This window comes from Artemia franciscana, chromosome 20, assembly GCF_032884065.1.
Source record: "Artemia franciscana chromosome 20, ASM3288406v1, whole genome shotgun sequence".
NCBI lineage: Eukaryota > Metazoa > Arthropoda > Branchiopoda > Anostraca > Artemiidae > Artemia > Artemia franciscana.
The window spans coordinates 20,401,305-20,419,656 of NC_088882.1; the positions used below are offsets into that span (position 1 = coordinate 20,401,305).

An 18,352-nucleotide genomic window follows, 5' to 3' on the forward strand; every position below is an offset into this window, starting at 1 on the left:
AAATGATCTTTGTCTTATTAAAGCAGCAAGGCTAAGTAAGTTACCACGATTTTTTGTTAAAATAAAGGATTAAATAAACACATTTCATCCCACATCCCTATGACTTCCTGATAAAACGTGTTCAATGTTGTCACATAAAGACTTCTAGGAAGTAAAAGATTGGAGTAGTTCCAGTGCTGTGAGATAGTTTGGGGTCTTTGTTCCATTATAAGTTCTTATATCCGTTCCAATCCTCGAAGAAATCCTGCCTGTGTGGTCTCTTAGTGGCATTAGGGTGGCACATTCACGAGCTCCCCAACCAAAACTTTGACGGCTAAGAGTACGGCATGATGACCTTGAGGAACGGCATCCCTTCAGAAAATTATAGCCTTGTAAACGACACACTATTTGCACTGGATTCTGAAGAATGGATGATTCCTCTGGGCTTTGATAGTTTTGGAGGCTTTTTTTTTTTTTACTGAAAAACGTCTTCTTAGTTAAATTATAACTTATGAACTGCCTCGCCAGAGTAGGCATGAATATTTTTGTAGGCATAAACACATTATGAGTGGGAGGCAACAGACTTGAGATTGTCTGTGCAGGATTTTGACTCCTCTTGATAAAAAAGCATTGCCAAGTTTGGAAAACTATGTTTTGACCGAGATGGGTCCAGGATTACGAAAAGTCTCAATTGAAATAGAGATCCCAGGAACGTCTTGCTGTCCAGTTCTAAGCAAGGTGAAGTGCTTCGTGTCTGCACTGGTTCTGTAACCATTGCTTTTTCTGTGGCCATAATATTTTAAATAACGCAAGGAATATAAAAATCGTAACTTTTACACCGTTTAAACACAACCATCACAACTACATTTTGACTGACGAAGGCTGAAGCTTTGAATCAGATTTATTATTAGTATCAGAAGCTCATCTCCCAGGGATAGGAAACATGAATCTAGGTGATGTAAAATCTATTTAATCAGGCAGGGAGAATTCGGTACTTAGACTGGGAATTGGGTTTATGACGAAAAACAAAGCTCATATGTCTTGTTCAGGCTGGGAAGGTAGTAATACTAGAACGTTAGCCCTCCATTTTATGATTAGAAAGTGCTAGATATCAGTCATAGCAGTATATGCCCCCATAGAATCAACTGATGGTAACAGTAGTGACTTAGATGTATTAGTTGTTTACTGTTTAATAAAGTAGAATTGAGAGAAAGAGTCAAACTTTAGCGTACAGAGCGGGACGTTGAGAAGGTAACAGCCCCTTTCATACACGGAGTATTTTCTGTTCGTTTTAAGTTTTAATTTCGCTCCTTACTTTCAGTTAAAAAAACTAGTTTTTTTTTTATTTAATCTTCTTAAAATACCAACTCCGCGAGCCAATTTTGAAGATAAAACTTTGCATTGATGAATCCAATTAAAATTTACATCAAAATAAAATCCTAGATATCTACATTGAAAAACCTGACTAATGGGAACACCTTGTAAAAGAATACTATTACATTTATTTACAACTTTACCAATACGACTAAAAATCATATAATTAATCTTCTCAATATTCACTGCAAGAACACTATGAAACTGTAAGAAAAATATATTCATTTTTAGCTTTCTTCAGATGAGTCATTTAAACTTTTGAAGAAGCAAGCGTTACGAGGATTTATAGCTTCAACAACTTCATCATCAATCCAGAGTTTTCGGGGATATTTCGTTCTTTTTTCCCAAGTAAGCTTCAAGGGGCAAGAAGACTCAAGTATCAGAGTAATTATCCCAAGAAAATCGTCGAGGGCACGCGAGAGATCCGGTTCTTCATGCACTTTCTTCCATGATATTACACTTATTTGTTCACGGAAATCATGTAAATTTGCCGGCAGAAGATCTTTTACAAGTTTATGCCTAGTCTTTTCATAAGTCGGGCTCCGTTGCTTTATCGTATATGTAACAGGAAGATGATCAGATCCCGGATGGATCATGATATCACAATAAGAATCAGGTACTAAATTTTAAAGGAGAAACACATTATCAATAAGAGTAGCAGAATGATCAGTTATTCTAGAAGGACGGCGATTCATAGGAAAATAACCATGCGATAACATCAAGTTAAAAAAATCAAAATTATAACATTTCAAACATAACAAATCAAAATTAAAATCACCCATGATTATCCATTCATTTTTTACTGACAGAAGTTTACATAAATAATCATCAAATAATTCAAAGAACTCAACCGAGGGAGGTGTGCCCAGGACAAAATGGGTGTAGAAGAGAAACTAGTTGCCATTAAGTCTCTTTTGAACCTTAAAAGGGCAGAATCATTTTAAGCTTCTGATCGAATTAATTTCCTTCCAATTTCCTTAAAATCGCACAATTGATAGAAAGTGGTTTGAGAGGAAATTGCATTGAACCCATGGAACTTCCACAAAGGTAACGCTAATGCGGATCTGATATTCCAGCAACGAGTTTTTTGTAAGACTAAAGTAAGAAATAGATTGAAACAATAATAATTAATTAGGTTCGAAATTGCAAGAAGGAAACAATAGTAAACCTTTTAAAATCAAACGGTGATATATTCTGTTCTAATTTAAAATAAAACTTACATTCCGGCGTCTTCCCAAGGGGACGCCCATCCAGGAATGAACTGAGGGTCTCTGAAGAACCACAATGCTACCAGACCAATGAACAGGAATAACACCATTACTTGTTCAAGTGTTACCGATCCTAGTTCTTCATACTTGTTCTTTATGGTCGCGGAAGCCCTCGCCTTAGTTTCCTCAGTATTGGTGTTTTTGTCACTAGCAACAAAGGTAAGTCATAAGCATGCATGGAAAAACAATCTTCATGCAAATAAATAAATTCATACCAAATAAAAGAACTAATCAAAGTAAAGAATGAACAAAAAAGAATGAAGTATAAATGTTGATATAGTTTACAAAAAGAATTAAACCAGATTTAGGTTGCTTAGGTAACATAAATCAGCTTAGTTATAAAATAAAATTTCAAAATATTTGAAACAAATTTATTAAAAGGAAAACTTTAAAATTTTCATTCCATTCCTGACATTTAACCTTTTTTGCTCATCAAACGGCTATAAAATTTTTTTTTATAAAAAATTGAACAAGAAATTAAAACAATCTTATTTACAAAAAAAGAAAGTATTGAAATTAATTTATTAAAAAGAAAACTTTAATGTTTTAATTTCATTCCTGACATTTAGAGTGACAAGGGGTATAGTAACAAAACCAGTAAAAAAAAAACTGGAATTGTAATAACAACAAGTATATCTGAAGACTCTGCTTTTTATCAAAATTCTTAATGAAAAATTGGTTGAGTTACAAATACACATCAAAAGTTAGGGACCTAAAAAGATTTGCTCTATTTTTGAAGTTGATTGTAAAAAAAGCTTTTTCACGAAACAAGTCTTTCAAAGAAATTTTTTAAATTAATTTCCGTTTGCTTTTTATAGACATAGACTTTTTCATGAAAAAAAAATATTTTAAGTTTATTTTCTATAAGAATCCATAGTTTCACTTGCTATTTGTAATTTGGAGAATTTTTTTAACAGTTTTTAATCCTGACATAAATAGTGTTCTTTGATTTAATTTTACATCCCCTCAACTTGAGCTGAAAAATAAAAGTTGATTTCATGCTAAAAAAAATTCTTTCTATACTATTTGGCAACATGGATACATTTACACTCTTTTGGTTTATTTAAATTGAAAGAGCAGAAATAGTAATAGTAGTAGCCCGGTAAGTTCCAACTTAATACATCCAATCGTTCTCAATAGATTGCTGAGGTTTCTTATTGGCAACGTTACACACAGTGCATTTTGATTTAGTTTTAAAGTAATATTTAGTTCTAAAGCATAATGGGCCAATTCCATAATTTTTGGGCGTTGAGATACCCAAAATTCCTAGAGACATAGTTGCTGAACCGTTCTACTAAACAAGATCTTAGAGCTCATATGGAAACTGTGAAGAGAGATTGGATCCGGTTATGTCAATCAGGCATCTAGAACCTATGCTTATTCTCGAACTCGCCAAAGCACTAGAAATCTCCAGCACTCCCCCAAAGAAATCGAATCTGGTCCGGTTATGTCAATCACGTATTCAGAACTTGTGCTTATTATTCCCATCAATTTTCATCCCGATCTTTCAACTCTAAGCGTTTTCCAAGATTTCCCGTTCTACCACCATTTTCCCTTCCACCCCACACGTCTCTGGATCCGATACGAATTGAAAAAGGAGCATCTTCCTATATATCAAGTTTCATTAAGATCTGATCACCCATTCGTGAGATAAACACCTCAATTTTCCCAATTTCCCCTCCTTCCAGTCCCCCCCCATATGGTTGAATAAGGGAAACTACTGTTATCAAGTCAATTTGCTCAGTTCCCTAACACGCCTGGCAATTTTCATCGTCCTAGCACGTCCAAAAGCACCGAGCTCACGAAAGCACTGGAATCTCCCCCAACTCCCCCAAAGATAGCGAATCAGGTCCAGCTACGTCAATGACTTATCTAGGAATGTGATTTTCTTCCCACTAAGTTTCATCCCGATCTCTCCACTCTGAGCGTTTACCAAGATTTTCGGTTTCCCTCTCCAAATCCCCGCAATGTCACCGGACACGGTCGGGATTTAAGATAAGAGCTCTTAGACACAAGTTCCTTCTAAAATCAAATTTCACTAAGATCTGATCACCCGTTCGTAAGTTATAAATACCTCATTTTTTCTAATTTTTCCGAATTAACCATCCTTCCACTCCTGCATAACTTACAGCTCTTGCCCAAAGGGCTGTGAGGGGGTTGACATCCCCTTAGGCATAATTAGTGGATCTTTTAACATTGCTGAAGAAAATCGATGTCTGAAAATCTTGATTGGATGTTTGTTTTGGAAAATGATGGGCGCGGGGAGGGTGGGGGGCTGGTTGCACTCAATTCACTTTTGACTCTTAAAAATGAGCACTACCCAAAGCTCCTACGACCACCCATTCAGTAAAAACCTTGAATGCTCCCAGAGCATAACTTACAGCCCTTGCTTCAGGGCTTTCTGGTGGTTTTTCTCGACCCTGTATTCTTTGCTATATGTTCTTTCGACTATTTTCAAGAAAATGGCTGTGTCGGAATTTAAATCAGATACGTTTGGGTAAAAGGGAGCGTCTGGGAGGGAGAGGCTAGTTGCCCTCTATCAATTTTGGCTTAAAAGGGGACTAGAACTTTCAATTTTTAATTAAATTAGCCTCCTATAAAGCTTATAGGAGTACCTCTTCCATAAAAGTCTTATATACTTTCGGGGCATAACTTACAACCTTTGCCCTCAGGTTCTGAGGATTTTTTTAAACCCCAAAGGCCTTACAATATGATTATATTGAACAGAATGGCTGTCTCAAAATTTCTATTGGATGAATCTGAGGCAAAGAAGACGTCTGAGGGGGCTAGTTGCCCTCCTATCACTTTTGGCTTTTAAAAAGTACATTAGGACTTCTGTTTTCGAATTGAATGAGCCATATCCGATTTGTTTTTACATCTGACTCTCAAAATTTTGGTCGGAAGCACTTGGGAAAAAAGGGCATGGGGGAAGGGGTCTGGTTGTCGTCGGTTCATTTTTGAATTTTAAAAAGGGAGCTAGAATTTATACTTAATGGCTGTATTAGAATTATGATTGGATTTGTTTGGGGAAATGATTGACGTGGAGGGAGCGATTACCCTTCAATCACATTGGATAATTAAAAATGGCACTATAATTTATGATTTCAGATCCAATGAGCTTCCTCCGAAGTTTATACGACCATCTTTTCCATAAAATCTTTATATGCCCGTGGGGTACGACTTACAACCCTTGCCCTGAGGGCTGTGGGGGAGGTTTAATCTTCAAAGACATAATTACTGGACTTAATAGCTATCTTAGAATTTTGATTGGATGTACTTGGGGAAACGATGGGCATAAGAGGGGGGCTTGTTGCCATCAAATTATTTTTGACTGTTAAAACGGGAACTAGAACTTCTGATTTCCAATCCAATGAGCCCCCTATGAGGCTTATACGAACTAAACTTTCCATAAAAACCCTATAAGCCCAGGATCATAACTGGACATTTCAACTACGTTGTTTAAAATGGTTATCTCAAAATTTTGATGGATTTTTTTTCCGGGAAATGATGGGTATTGGAAGGGGTATGGCTGCCTTCCAGTCACTTTCGAATATTAAGAAGGGTACTAGAATTCGTATTTTCCAATTGAATAAGCCCCTTTTGTGTTTTTCTACGACAACTTCGCCTACACGATGTGGCTGGTCTAAAAAAATTCTTACATTATGCGCACATCGTTGTTTATATAGGCAGCGGTATTGCGTTGCCTATGAAATAGGCAAAACAATCCCAAAATGGTAAGTGATTTTTAGGAAAACTAACCACTACACTTTGTTGCAAGCACCTACCTACACAATTTTGGGACTTCGAATTTTTTTTTCCGATACGAAAAATCATGGTTGAGTGATTATTTGTTTTTCTGTTGTATTTATTTCAGGGTAACCGTATTTAACTATTTGTGTCTTTTGTTTGGTAAATATTAGTTAATACAAATAGTCCCAATAAAAGTTTCAACTTTAGCCAAAGGGAAACAGAGCTCGATTTTAATTTTTAATTATTTTAAATGTTTATAAGTATAATGAATTTAATTGTTAGTTAGTTTAACACAATACGTAACAGAAGAACACAAAATGATGCGAATATTTCCTGACAAACCCAAGACAAATCAAGAAAACAAGAAGTAGCAACTACAACAGCACGGGCATAACTCAAGCCAAATTAAAATGAAGCAAGAGCTAAGAGATCATATGGCACTTGTGACGAGGCAAGAAGAGCTAACAGCCAAGAGCTCATATGGTATGAGCTCTAACAAAATTCTAAGAATCAATAGATTGATTTAAAAGGAAAATCAGAGGCTTAATGCCGGTCAGGATTTAAAATAAGAGCTCTGATTCACGATGTCCTTCTAAATATCAAGATTCATTAAGATCCGATCACCCACTCGTAAGTTATGAATACCTAATTTTTTCTATTTTTCCTCTCCCTTTAGCCCCCAGATGGTCGAGTCTGGGAAAAACACTTTATCATGTCAATTTGTGCAGCTCCCTGACACACCTCAATTTTCATCGTCCTAGCACGTCCAGAAGCACCAAACTCGCCAAATAACTGGACCCCTCCCCCCAACTCCCCCAAAGAGAGTGAAGCCAGTACGGTTACATCAATCACGTATCAAGGACATTTGCTTATTCTATCCACCAAGCTTCATCCCGATTCCTTTACTCTAAATGTTTTCCAGCATTTCCCCCTCCAACTCCCCCAATGTCAAAAGATCTCGTCAGGATTTGAAATAAGAGCTCTGAGACACGAATTCCTTCTAAATATCAAATTTCAATAAGATCCGATCACCTATTCGGAAAATAAAAATACCCCAATTTTCACGTTTTCCAAGAATTCTGGTTTCCCCCTCCAACTCCCCCCAATGTCACAGGATCCGGTCAGAATTTAAAATTAGAGCTTTAAAGCACAAGATGCTTCTAAATATAAAATTTCATTAAGATCTGGTCACCCTTTCGTAAGTTACAAATACCTCAATTTTAAAATTACACCCCTACCCTCCAATTCCACCAAAGAGAGCAGATCCGGTCCGTTTATGTCAGTCACGTATCTTAGACAGATTTTTATTCTTCCCATCCAATTTCATCATGATCTCTCCGCTTTAAGTATTTTCTAAGATTTCCGGTCCCCCCAACTGACCCGCCCCCAATGACGCTGGATCAGGTTGAGATTGAAAATAAGAGATCTGAGTTACGAGGTCCTTCTAAATATGAAGTTTCATGAAGATCCGATCACTCCTTAGTAAGTTAAAAATACGTCATTTTTTTCTAATTTTTCAGAATTACCCCCCCCCCCCCATAGAGCGAATCCGTTCCAATTATGTAAATCACGTATCTAAGACTTCTGTTTATGTTTCCCACCAAGTTTCATCTCGATCCCTCCACTCTAAGTGTTTTCCAAGATTTTAGGTTTCCCCCTCCAAACCCCCCCCAATGTCACCAGATCCTGTCAAGATTTAAAATAAGAGCTCTGACACACGATATCCTTCTAAATATCAAATTTAATGGAAATCCGATCACCCGTTCGTAAGTTAAAAATACCTCATTTTTTCTAATTTTTCAGAATTACCCCCCCCCCCCCCCAAACTACCCCAAAGAGAGCGGATCCATTTCGGTTATGTCAATCATGTATCTAGGACTTGTGCTTATTTCTCCAACCAAGTTTCATCCCGGTCCCTCTACTCTAAGTGTTTTCCAAGATTTTAGGTTCCCCCCCCCCAATTTCACCAGATCCGGTCAGAATTTTAAATAACAGCTCTGAGACACGATATCCTTCCACATATCAAATTTCATTAAGATCTGATCAACCGTTCGTAAGTGAAAAATACTTCAATTTTTCTATTTTTCCGAATTAACGGGCCTCCCACTCCCCCCCCCAGATGGTCAAATCGGAAAATTGACTATTTCTAATTTAATCTGGTCCGGTCCCTGATACGCCTGCCAAATTTCATCGACCTACCTTACCTGGAAGTGCCTAAAGTAGTAAAACCGGGACCGACAGACAGACCGACAGACAGACCGACAGAATTTGCGATTGTTATATGTAACTTGGTTAATACCAAGTGCCATAATAAATCAGTCTTAAGTCACTAGAACTAATCTTCAAAAAATAGTCTTTCATTGATGAACGATTGTTGGGAAATATTTAAGCCAAAATAATTTTTTTTTTGCAACTTTGGGGATCTGGTACCCTAATACAAATTTAGCCATTTCTGATTTAATTAGAGAAGGACGAATATTCTTAGATCGAGCATGAACAGGAAAAAGTGGGACCCCAGCAATAGCTTTAACATGGAAGTAATTTTTTTCATACTTATCCTCGTCGCAAATATTTGGAGGGATGCATTTTTTCAAGGATGATCCATTTTTCATTTATTTTATGCGAATGTTCAACGTAGATACTAAAACAAGGGCTAAAGAAGGGACTAGCAGCCTTCTTTGAACTCAGAAGAGCCTTGTATCAAACACCTCATAATAACAAACCGTAAGTAAGACCGATCCTTGTGAATTTAGAAAGAAAATAAATAAATATATATACTAGCTGTTGGGGTGGTGCTTCGTGCCACCCCAAACACCTAGTTGGTGGAGGCGCTTCACGCCCCCTCAAGCCCCCCCGCGCGCGTAAGTCGTTACGCGCCATTGTAGTTGTGTCCCTGTGTCCCACCTGTGAATAAATATGACTCTATGTTAGGTCCAAAGCAAATCATGAAAATGCTCATTGAAGTTAGCACATGCGAAATTAAAAAAGTCTTAGAAACTACAAATAAATGTCCTCAAAAAGAGTTGCAACAGGGATGAAGACATTATAAGGAAACTCGCCATCTATAAGATGCTAAAGTTACTATAAAATGTGAAATTTCTCATTTTTCTTGTAGATTCAATGAACGTCCTAATGATTTTGGATTTAACTTTTGTTCTTCTTTTCACTCGGAAGTACATATACACCAAGGCCATACCCAGGGGGAGAGTTACCAAGCGTTAACCCCCCTCCCTCTTCCCCCAAATTCGTGTCTGACACGTAAATGGTGACAAAAGTGATATGGAATATTTTATGCAGTTTGTGAAGTTTTTTGTAGCCCATCCCCCCTCCGAGCAATAATAACCGTCAACCGGAGAAGATGGCTTATTTGAAATAATAATTTTTTTTCGAAAAGCAAATAAGTTAAACGATCTTTTTTCGAGACAGTTTTACGAAAATTTGCTCTAGTTAAGACTCGTGATTGAAGGGGTGGTAGTCCCCCTTGCATTAGGACAACCCTCGGTTATTGTATTAAACCAAGCAGGAAATAAATAAAAATACAGTTTTCAAATGAAAGTATACCGAGGGATTAAAGCTTGAAATTATAAGACGTTATATTGTATATGAGCGGGGCTGCATCTCCTTAACCACTCGCCCTTTATGCTAAAGTCTACTTTTTGACTTGATCCTCTAATGAAAACTATTCAAACACAAGGGTCATTAAATTTGTATAAGAAGTGTTTTTAAGGCAATATAAAACTTTAGTCCAAACAGTGGGGTTGAGGAGGAGGCAATCCTACTCATATACGGAATAGTTTCCGCTGGTTTTAGGTTTTAATGTTGGCTTTCAGTATTATTTTCAAACACCTATTTTTATCATATTTAATGGGCCAGAGTATCCATTGAATACAACTTTTTTTCCTCTTCCGTCTGCGTGGGAAATTGTTTTTTCTTTTCAAATGTACTTTGTTTTCATTTCTTTTCCTATACTTTGTTAAATTGATTTCTTTATCCAAATGTAACGATCATGGCAATCCCGAATCCAAGTCCTTTTCATAAAAAAGAAGAAAGAAATCACAGCCAGCAGCACATCGAAACTTTTTTTTCCATAATACTTGATACACAAATAATAAAAGACGGACATAGTTCATTCAACACTAAATTTATACAATTAAAGATAAACCTGACGAATTTACGCTCATGTTTCAGAATTATGAAGATATACTCAAGTGGGAAGGAAACTTTGTCCATATACTCATGGCACCATTGATTGTAGTTAGGGAGCAAAGGCAGCTGCTTGGTGATGGAGTCCTGATCTGAGGAAATGATTAAAGGGAGGGGGGATATTTTTGCGAATAGAGTAAAACCCGTACGGACCCAAACGACTGATATCCTCTCATTTTAGACCAAAGTACCAGGAAAAACACTAAGAAGATACGCATAAAAGTTTTGCACACATGGAGGAGCTACGGAGAAGAGCCTGGAAAGAACTTTCAATTGCGGAAGTTCCAAATAACCTGTGTTGAGAAAATATTGCGAAAGCTATTTTGTCAACCCTTTGAGATGCCAGATGGGGTGGACTGTAAATTAATCCTATCATTTAGAAAATGCTTAAGACAACAAACTTTCTATAGGAACAGGCATTCTGCTGTACTAGCTTCCTAACAAACGTCATTAAGTATGTCCCCTGCTCTGCTAAAAGCTGCTTCAAAGCAATCTATAGCAGGAATAGATCGTTGATAGATCATCCATGTATCATTCTGATCTTTCAGTAAGTTCAATCTTCTCAAAAAATAAATAAAAGAAATTTGGAGACCTTTTTTTATGCCCAGGTCTTGGTAACACAACTTACCTGATAATTGGAACCTCTATTCCTTTGTTTATTGTCCATATCTTAGTCCGGGTAATTCAATCATTGCCATCTAGGATATCAGTTACTTCTGTAGTTTATGAAATATTTTCAGTTTTATTCTATCTATGTTTCTCTGTGGTTCATTGAGTGATGAAAAATAGGCCTTGAGATGGAATAGTCAGCTGTAGTATGTGACTATTAGCTATACGTTTTTGCACTTCAGTTTTTAAGAAAGTTTTCTCGTGAGTACTTCCGGGTTATGTCTTCTCTGAATTCCGCTTACCGTGAACATGCTATTAAAAATGTCGATCGTCTGTTTCATGAAATTTGATACTCAATGAGGTCAGTTTTCGCTATTAAAAACAACGCTGTTTCGGCGTTGAGTGTATTCTATTCGAAAATTGTAAATCAGTCTTTTTATTCTAATTTTAGACAAAAAGGTGTTCAGAAGATACAGCCATTTACAAAACTCGTGCATTTTATTTCGATCTTTCGTTTTTTTACAGAATGCAGTTGCGTTATTTTTTTTTGTTGAAAAAAAAAATGTCTATTTAAAAAACAAATAAAAACTTACGATTTGAACCCAAGATACATAAGCTGCAGCCACAACCACGCCACAATTATGTTTATGATACAGCTTGGAACGTTGAAAGCCATCCAGGATGCAAAATTGATTACGTCTTGTTGTGGGTATAACCTGTGTAAAGAAAAAATAGACAAAATTATAAGTGATAAATAGTGCACCAGGAAAGACTATGTAAGAAAATTATGAAATACTTTGAATTAATTGAGGAGTGCTATAAGTGATGATATATGTTACAAATTCGGAAATTCAATATCACTTCTAAAAATGTCAGATCTTGATAATACGTTACAGACTTAAATAATTGTAAACTAGTGGTTTTGCTTCCTTTTTTTGAAGGGCACACAAAGGCTTGACAAGTTCATAATTATGTAAAATCTATTAATTTTTGGTTTTATGAGAGAAAAATTAGGGGGAAATTAGAGTATAAGATTATACTTATCTCGGTTGACGATTTTTGTTACTACATTCTTTAGATAAATGAATGAGATATATTTTAGATATATGAATATATATATGTTTAGATATTAGATATATGAAATATTAGATATATGAGATATATGATAGAATATATGATATGTTTAGATATATGAAAATAATAAAATAGTGCAACAGGTCAGGACCAGTTGAACCGTTGGTGCTAAAATATGCGTCAACCCCACTTAGAAAGTATTTAAAAACGACATCGATAACTTCGAAGACCACACTACCTTTCCATCACCAAAATATAACAGTTCAAAATAGGGATGAAACCTTTTAATTGACAGTGAAAAAAATATGAAATTTTAACTGGTTATTTCGGACACATATACAGTGTCCCTCATCAGCAGTATAACTTTTACTGCTGATGATGGAAACTGTGTATGTGTCCGAAATATCCAGTTAAAAATTTTATATTTCTTTTCATTGTCAATTAAAAGGTTTCATCCCTATTTTGAACTGTTTTATTTTTTAATAATGACATCATCTTACAATCTGTTTTTTTTTTGCCAAACAGGATAATATCTATTACCGAAAGGTGATCAGTAGTTCTGAGAAAGCAGATATTGCTTAAATTGTTATAAAAGAAGAAAGATATAGGATATTAGCTAAATTAAGCCCCCAAGAGTGTTTTTGTCATTAAATCAACAAGATGAACCAGAATTAGAAATTTTATTCATCTTAGCTATATATGCCTGAGCCATAAATCATTTCTTCGATGTTTAAGAAAAAAGTATAAAGAAACATACTAAATTAATATAACTTTTTATCGACAAAATCATGATTTTTGGCTTTAAAATAGTAACTTACGACTTGACGATGCCCTTAAACGCAAGATTTGGACCCGTACCAGTAATTGTCCCAGTACCTCCAATATTGGCAGCATAAGCCACTGATAACAACATTGCCTTCCTTATTTCTTTGTACGTTGGGTTGTATGTCTGAAAAACCCTGAAAATCGAAAACAAAATGCTTGAAGTAAGCTAAAGACTATAAATATCCAAAGAAGGTTATATATTATAAAAAACCCTTGTGCAGAAAAATCTTGACTAATTGAATTAAATCTCAATTAAAAATTCAGTAAATTGACTATGTATTTTATCTAGCTATATATTATGTTAATAGTTGTTTTGTATTGCTGTATAATTTTGTCTTTAAGCATAAAACCAATTTTTTCAGATAATACATGACCCAAACTGGTGTGCCTATTTTATCTCGTATCGTGAGGACAACAGTCTTACATATTCTTTAGTAAAACATGCTTTTTTAATTAAGTTCAATTAGTTGAGTCAGTTCTTTCTCTGCCTCTCTCTCTCTCTTTCTCAGACAGAGGCGTGGAAATAACACTATATGATAAATGTACAGCTATATTGACCTGCTCTATAGCTACTGCCTTAGGAATGTGTTTGACGCAAAGTGCGTAGTCAGGGATTTGCCCTTTTGGGATGAGAGTGCAACATGTACTGCCTTCTATATTTGGTTACTTTTGCGCTCGTCTTTAGGACTTTTCCAAAGAGTAATGAGTTTCCTGAGATCCACTGCCCACTCTTGGCGGTCCATCTAGACCCGTGTCTATTACACGTTATATATGAACAAAGAGTTTAGTGGAATTAAAATTTAATTTCATGCGCAAGCAAACAACTCGTTAAAACACTCCCAAATCAGCGAAACCCCCTTTTTACCATAACGGAACGTAAAACTCCAAAAATAAAAGAACTTTAGCACTTATTTAACTAAGGGTATTTCTTTCCACAAAAGTTTGTTTTTATGAAGTTCTGAGCTAGCAAATTACAAACCTGAGGCTTATATTGCAGTTTATAAATCCACAATCAAAGGACTTTCAGTATAGATTCTGCCAATGGTGGTTGGTTCTAACTAAGTCCGTGTTTAAGAGTTTTTACATAGACGCACAGATCATTCATGGAATCAGACAAAAGACGCACACATAGACGCACAGATCATTCATGGAATCATGGAAACAGAAAGACAAAAAGCAAGATAAAATTTTTCAGTCAGCCTGTAATGCTCACCATTATCCAGTTTTGGATCCTGAGAAAAAGGAAATAATAAAAATTCAAATAAAAAACTGTATTCGTAACACAAATAACAAAATCCAAAGGTAAAGGGGTAACAGTCCAATGTGTTTTATTTGTCTTTAAAGAATTAAAAATAGTAAAGCCAAAAGGAAAATAATAGTTGAAATCATTTATTACTTATGCACTATAAATGATGAATGCAACCATAAATAATAATTAGAAGACATCCCAAACAAAGAGGGGGAATAGTCCAGTATATACAAGCTGTTTCAATTACAAGCTGTCTCTGTTTCAATTAAGTAAAAAAGATAATTATGGAGACTGAAATGCCAAAAACGATTTTTAAGGTTTATAATTTTTCATGACGGGACTCATTGACCAAATCTTATTCCTTTTGGGTTTCCCCCTCTTTTTAAATTTCTGTGCTAGCAAGCCCATGAAATAGTCTTTTATTCTACGTTCGATTCTCTAAAAAGAAGGGATCAGTAACTCCCCCTGATCTTCCATATGGTTCTAAAAACAAAAATGGAAGCTGACCTTGAAAATACAGTTTTTAACGATTTAATAGCCCCTTACCCTCGCAAAAACATCCATTGACCTTTTCTTGATAGTTGGTTTGATACTCGAGGTGCTACCGACTTCTCACCACCTGGTGTACATCTCTGAGTGCGTCGTGCGCTGTACAGTTCCGCCACACTTGGCCCCCATTCACCATACTTTGCAAGCACCAACTGGTGTAAGTGATTTCTGAAAGTCGTTGGCCCCTCGGTGCAATTACTATGGAGTAATGAGCATCCTTTAGAAGTATTGTATTTAAAATTTAACATAATAGCAAATTTTTTAATTGACTGCATAGTTTAATTAGGAATAGTTGGGGCTTTTAAGTTCTGACCGCAGCCGTATCTCTTCGAATCCCGATTGCGACATTTTTAAAGCTTCTTCAAGACGCAGGTACATGTTACGCCATAGGGAAAGATTTCTAAGAGATGCAGGTGCATGTTACATAGTAGATAATGGTTTTTCTATGCTTATTATGCTTAAAAACCTAAGGGTGCGCGGGAAACCCTCCAGGAGCCTGCTAGTCGGGAACCTTCAAGACGCCGGCCCTTAGCAAACAATTCCACCAGGCCCTCTAGCACTCAATTCAGGCCCTATGTATCCTCTCTGGCCCTAGCACTCAATTCTGACGGGAGGCCTATCAACCTTTTCCATTAGGGGAGGGACCCATAGCAACTAATTCCAATGAGGGGGGCTTAGCATCCAATTTCACCGGGCCCCTAAACTCAACACCGGGATCCTAGCATCCAATTTCACTGGAGGACCTTAGCAATCAATTCCAACGGGATTACTAGAAACAACTCCAGCGGAGGTACTAGCAGTCAATTCCAATGCGCCTCTAGTAACCAAATCTAACGGACACCACAAGCAGTCAATTCCAACGGAAGGCCCTAGCAACCAATTCCAACGGCACCCTAACCCAAACTAACCACCACGGGGTCATAGCATCCGATTCCATCGGGGGTGGGGGTGGAGGTGGTACTAGCAACCAATTTTACCGACAAGACGTTTTTCAAGAAGTTTCAAGATTTCTTTGAGTCTTATGTAATAGGGAAATGTTTACTTATATTAAGGATGACACATTCTAACCCTTCTTATTTCTTCGGGCCCCGTTGAGAATCTCCGCCTGTAACAGTGAAGGGCACATACATTTGAGTTACACAATACTTTTAGAGATTCCATTTTCTTTCACAAGTTTTTTTTTAAGGAAACCTTTATATTCCAAAGATTTTCTCTACACACTAGGATTCGGAAGGAATTCCCCCTCAATGGAACTGTGCCTTGGACATCTGACTTTGATGGTCTTTCTAGTATTTTGATGTGGTTAATACATTCTACATGATAGCTTATAGTACGTAAGGAGAATCTCGTGTTCGCGCAAACTAGAATGATTAAATTGTTCGCATGTTTCCTAAACATCATCTCCGAGCCGTGTAACTATCATGTAAAGCTACTAAATTTTTCTGTGTTAGATGAACCTGCTCGCTACGTTCTATTAATGTTCTAATATGACCGAGGCAGGTTAAGTTATATTGCAAATGTTGCACAGTATTGGCTTTATATATTTCATTACGTAAACGATTTAGTATCGAAGTTTTATCCTGGATTAATAAATCTCAAGGACACAGACTTTTATATATACAGCTTATAATGATTAAAAAACTGCAAAGCATTATTTAAAAAAAAAGAAAAAGCAGTTAAGACACAACAAACGAAAAAACAAAACGAGAGACAAAACTTGTAAGGGATAAAATATAAGCAAAAGGAACCATGAATTAAGCAAAGGTGAGGGTTTTAGCAGCCAATTCCAGAGAGGGGGATATTAGAGGTAATTAAGCCCCGTTAAGAGCTATTTTGTAAGAGCTGTCAATGAAAATGCCGCATTTCTTTGAGCCGAGACTATGCATATTCACGCAACCGTGACAATATGCAGCTTACCCACCCTAGCAAGCAATTCCAGACAGTGAGGGTTGTTATTACAGATAAATTCAAGCAAAATTACGATGTATTTCTGAGAAGTTCTAATGAAAAGCCTCATTTCTTTTGACTGAGTGTTAGATTTCAGCCCCCTCCCCGTCGAAAAACTCATTTAACACCTCCCACCTTAGCTTTAAGCTGTAGAACATGTTACCTAAAGCAATTCACGCCACCATGGCAATATGTGGTTGACCTATGGTACCTCTGTGATGATTATTATTGTTCCCAAGACATTTTTACCTGAAATGTTCTTGATAAAAATATGACTAAAATCCAATTATTAATGTTTTTCGTAAGCCATCTCTTCATGATAATCTCTCATCATTCTTAAGACATTTTCCAGGTATTTCCCTGTTAAAAATCATACATTAAATCCAATGGTTCATGTTTTCGCAAGCCAACCCTCCGTGATACACAATCTCGATTCACGCCACAGTGCCATACTATGATTGGCCTTTTTGGCACCCTCTAGAATCACTCACCATTTCTAAGGCATTTTCTAGATCTTTTCCTGTTGAAAATCACCCATTAAATCTAATGGTTCATGCTTTAGAAATCCACCCCCAAAACATGATGTCCCCATGACAATTAACACCAGTGTGGTAGACTATAAATGGCAAAAGACACCATATGACGCACATTATCACACGTATGACATTTGTTGGACACTTTCGTGGAAAAGCATTTATTTGCACTAGAATCGATCGTTTGAACTTCATGAAAAATACCTAATAGCGTTTTCCTGATGACTCCTAGCAATTGAGGCCAGCATGGTATAATTTACCAGCCTTGATGACACCATCTGGGGGCACATTATCTTTATCTAAGGATTTTTTCAACCTTTTCCCCTCACAAATAAATTTATAAATTAAAAATGGTCATTGATTTATTCGAACGACGAAAACTTGCTATTTCATTGTTAGATTATGATGTTCCACGGCGATTCCCAGCCTTTGACACTGCATGGCTGACACACGACAGCTTCTGGCAACAATTATCCCAAATTTGGTTTTTTTTTTGGACATTTTCCTCCAAGAATATCCGTTTAAGCTGGATTCGATCGTTTTAACTTAACGAATAACCCCAAATAACGTTTCTTCTGATGACTCATGACAATTCATCCCAGCTTGGTACAATGTACCCGACTGATGGTAGCCTCTCGCGCAAATTGTAGCACCTAAGGAGTTTCTAACCTTTTCCCCACAAAAATAAGATTATGAAGTCAAAATGATCGTTGAATTTATTTGAATAGCGAGAAATTGTGATTTCATCATTAGATTGCAATGTTCCTTGGTATTTTACAACCCTTCCCCCTATTTCCAGTGATCTTGTAAAAAATTCTCCTTTATTGTTATATAAGACATAAAATTTAAACAATTTTCTTGAATAAGCCTTTTGTTTATTCTAAAAAAAAATGTAGAAACCCAGACCAAACCATAGACATCAAGATCAAGCCATAGAAATCAAGGGAAACTCACAGAAATTATGACCAAACATTAGAAATTGAGGGCAACCT

At 36.4% G+C, this 18,352-nt stretch overlaps 1 protein-coding gene across 2 annotated transcripts in view; it reads right to left on the bottom strand.

Annotated features, from left to right (window-relative positions):
- The window catches only part of LOC136039877 (Na(+)/citrate cotransporter-like), a 100,303-nt gene that overhangs the window by 40,604 nt on the left and 41,347 nt on the right, over window positions 1-18,352 (bottom strand). The window contains exons 6-9 of one of the 2 annotated variants that reach the window (XM_065723834.1): window positions 14,878-15,078; window positions 13,076-13,216; window positions 11,777-11,899; window positions 2,574-2,768 (exon numbers count right to left, since the gene is read on the bottom strand). In XM_065723834.1, coding sequence (XP_065579906.1) covers window positions 2,574-2,768; window positions 11,777-11,899; window positions 13,076-13,216; window positions 14,878-15,078 — 660 coding nt within the window. The remainder of the gene's footprint in view (window positions 1-2,573; window positions 2,769-11,776; window positions 11,900-13,075; window positions 13,217-14,877; window positions 15,079-18,352) is intronic. The other variant, XM_065723835.1, reaches the window with a different exon arrangement.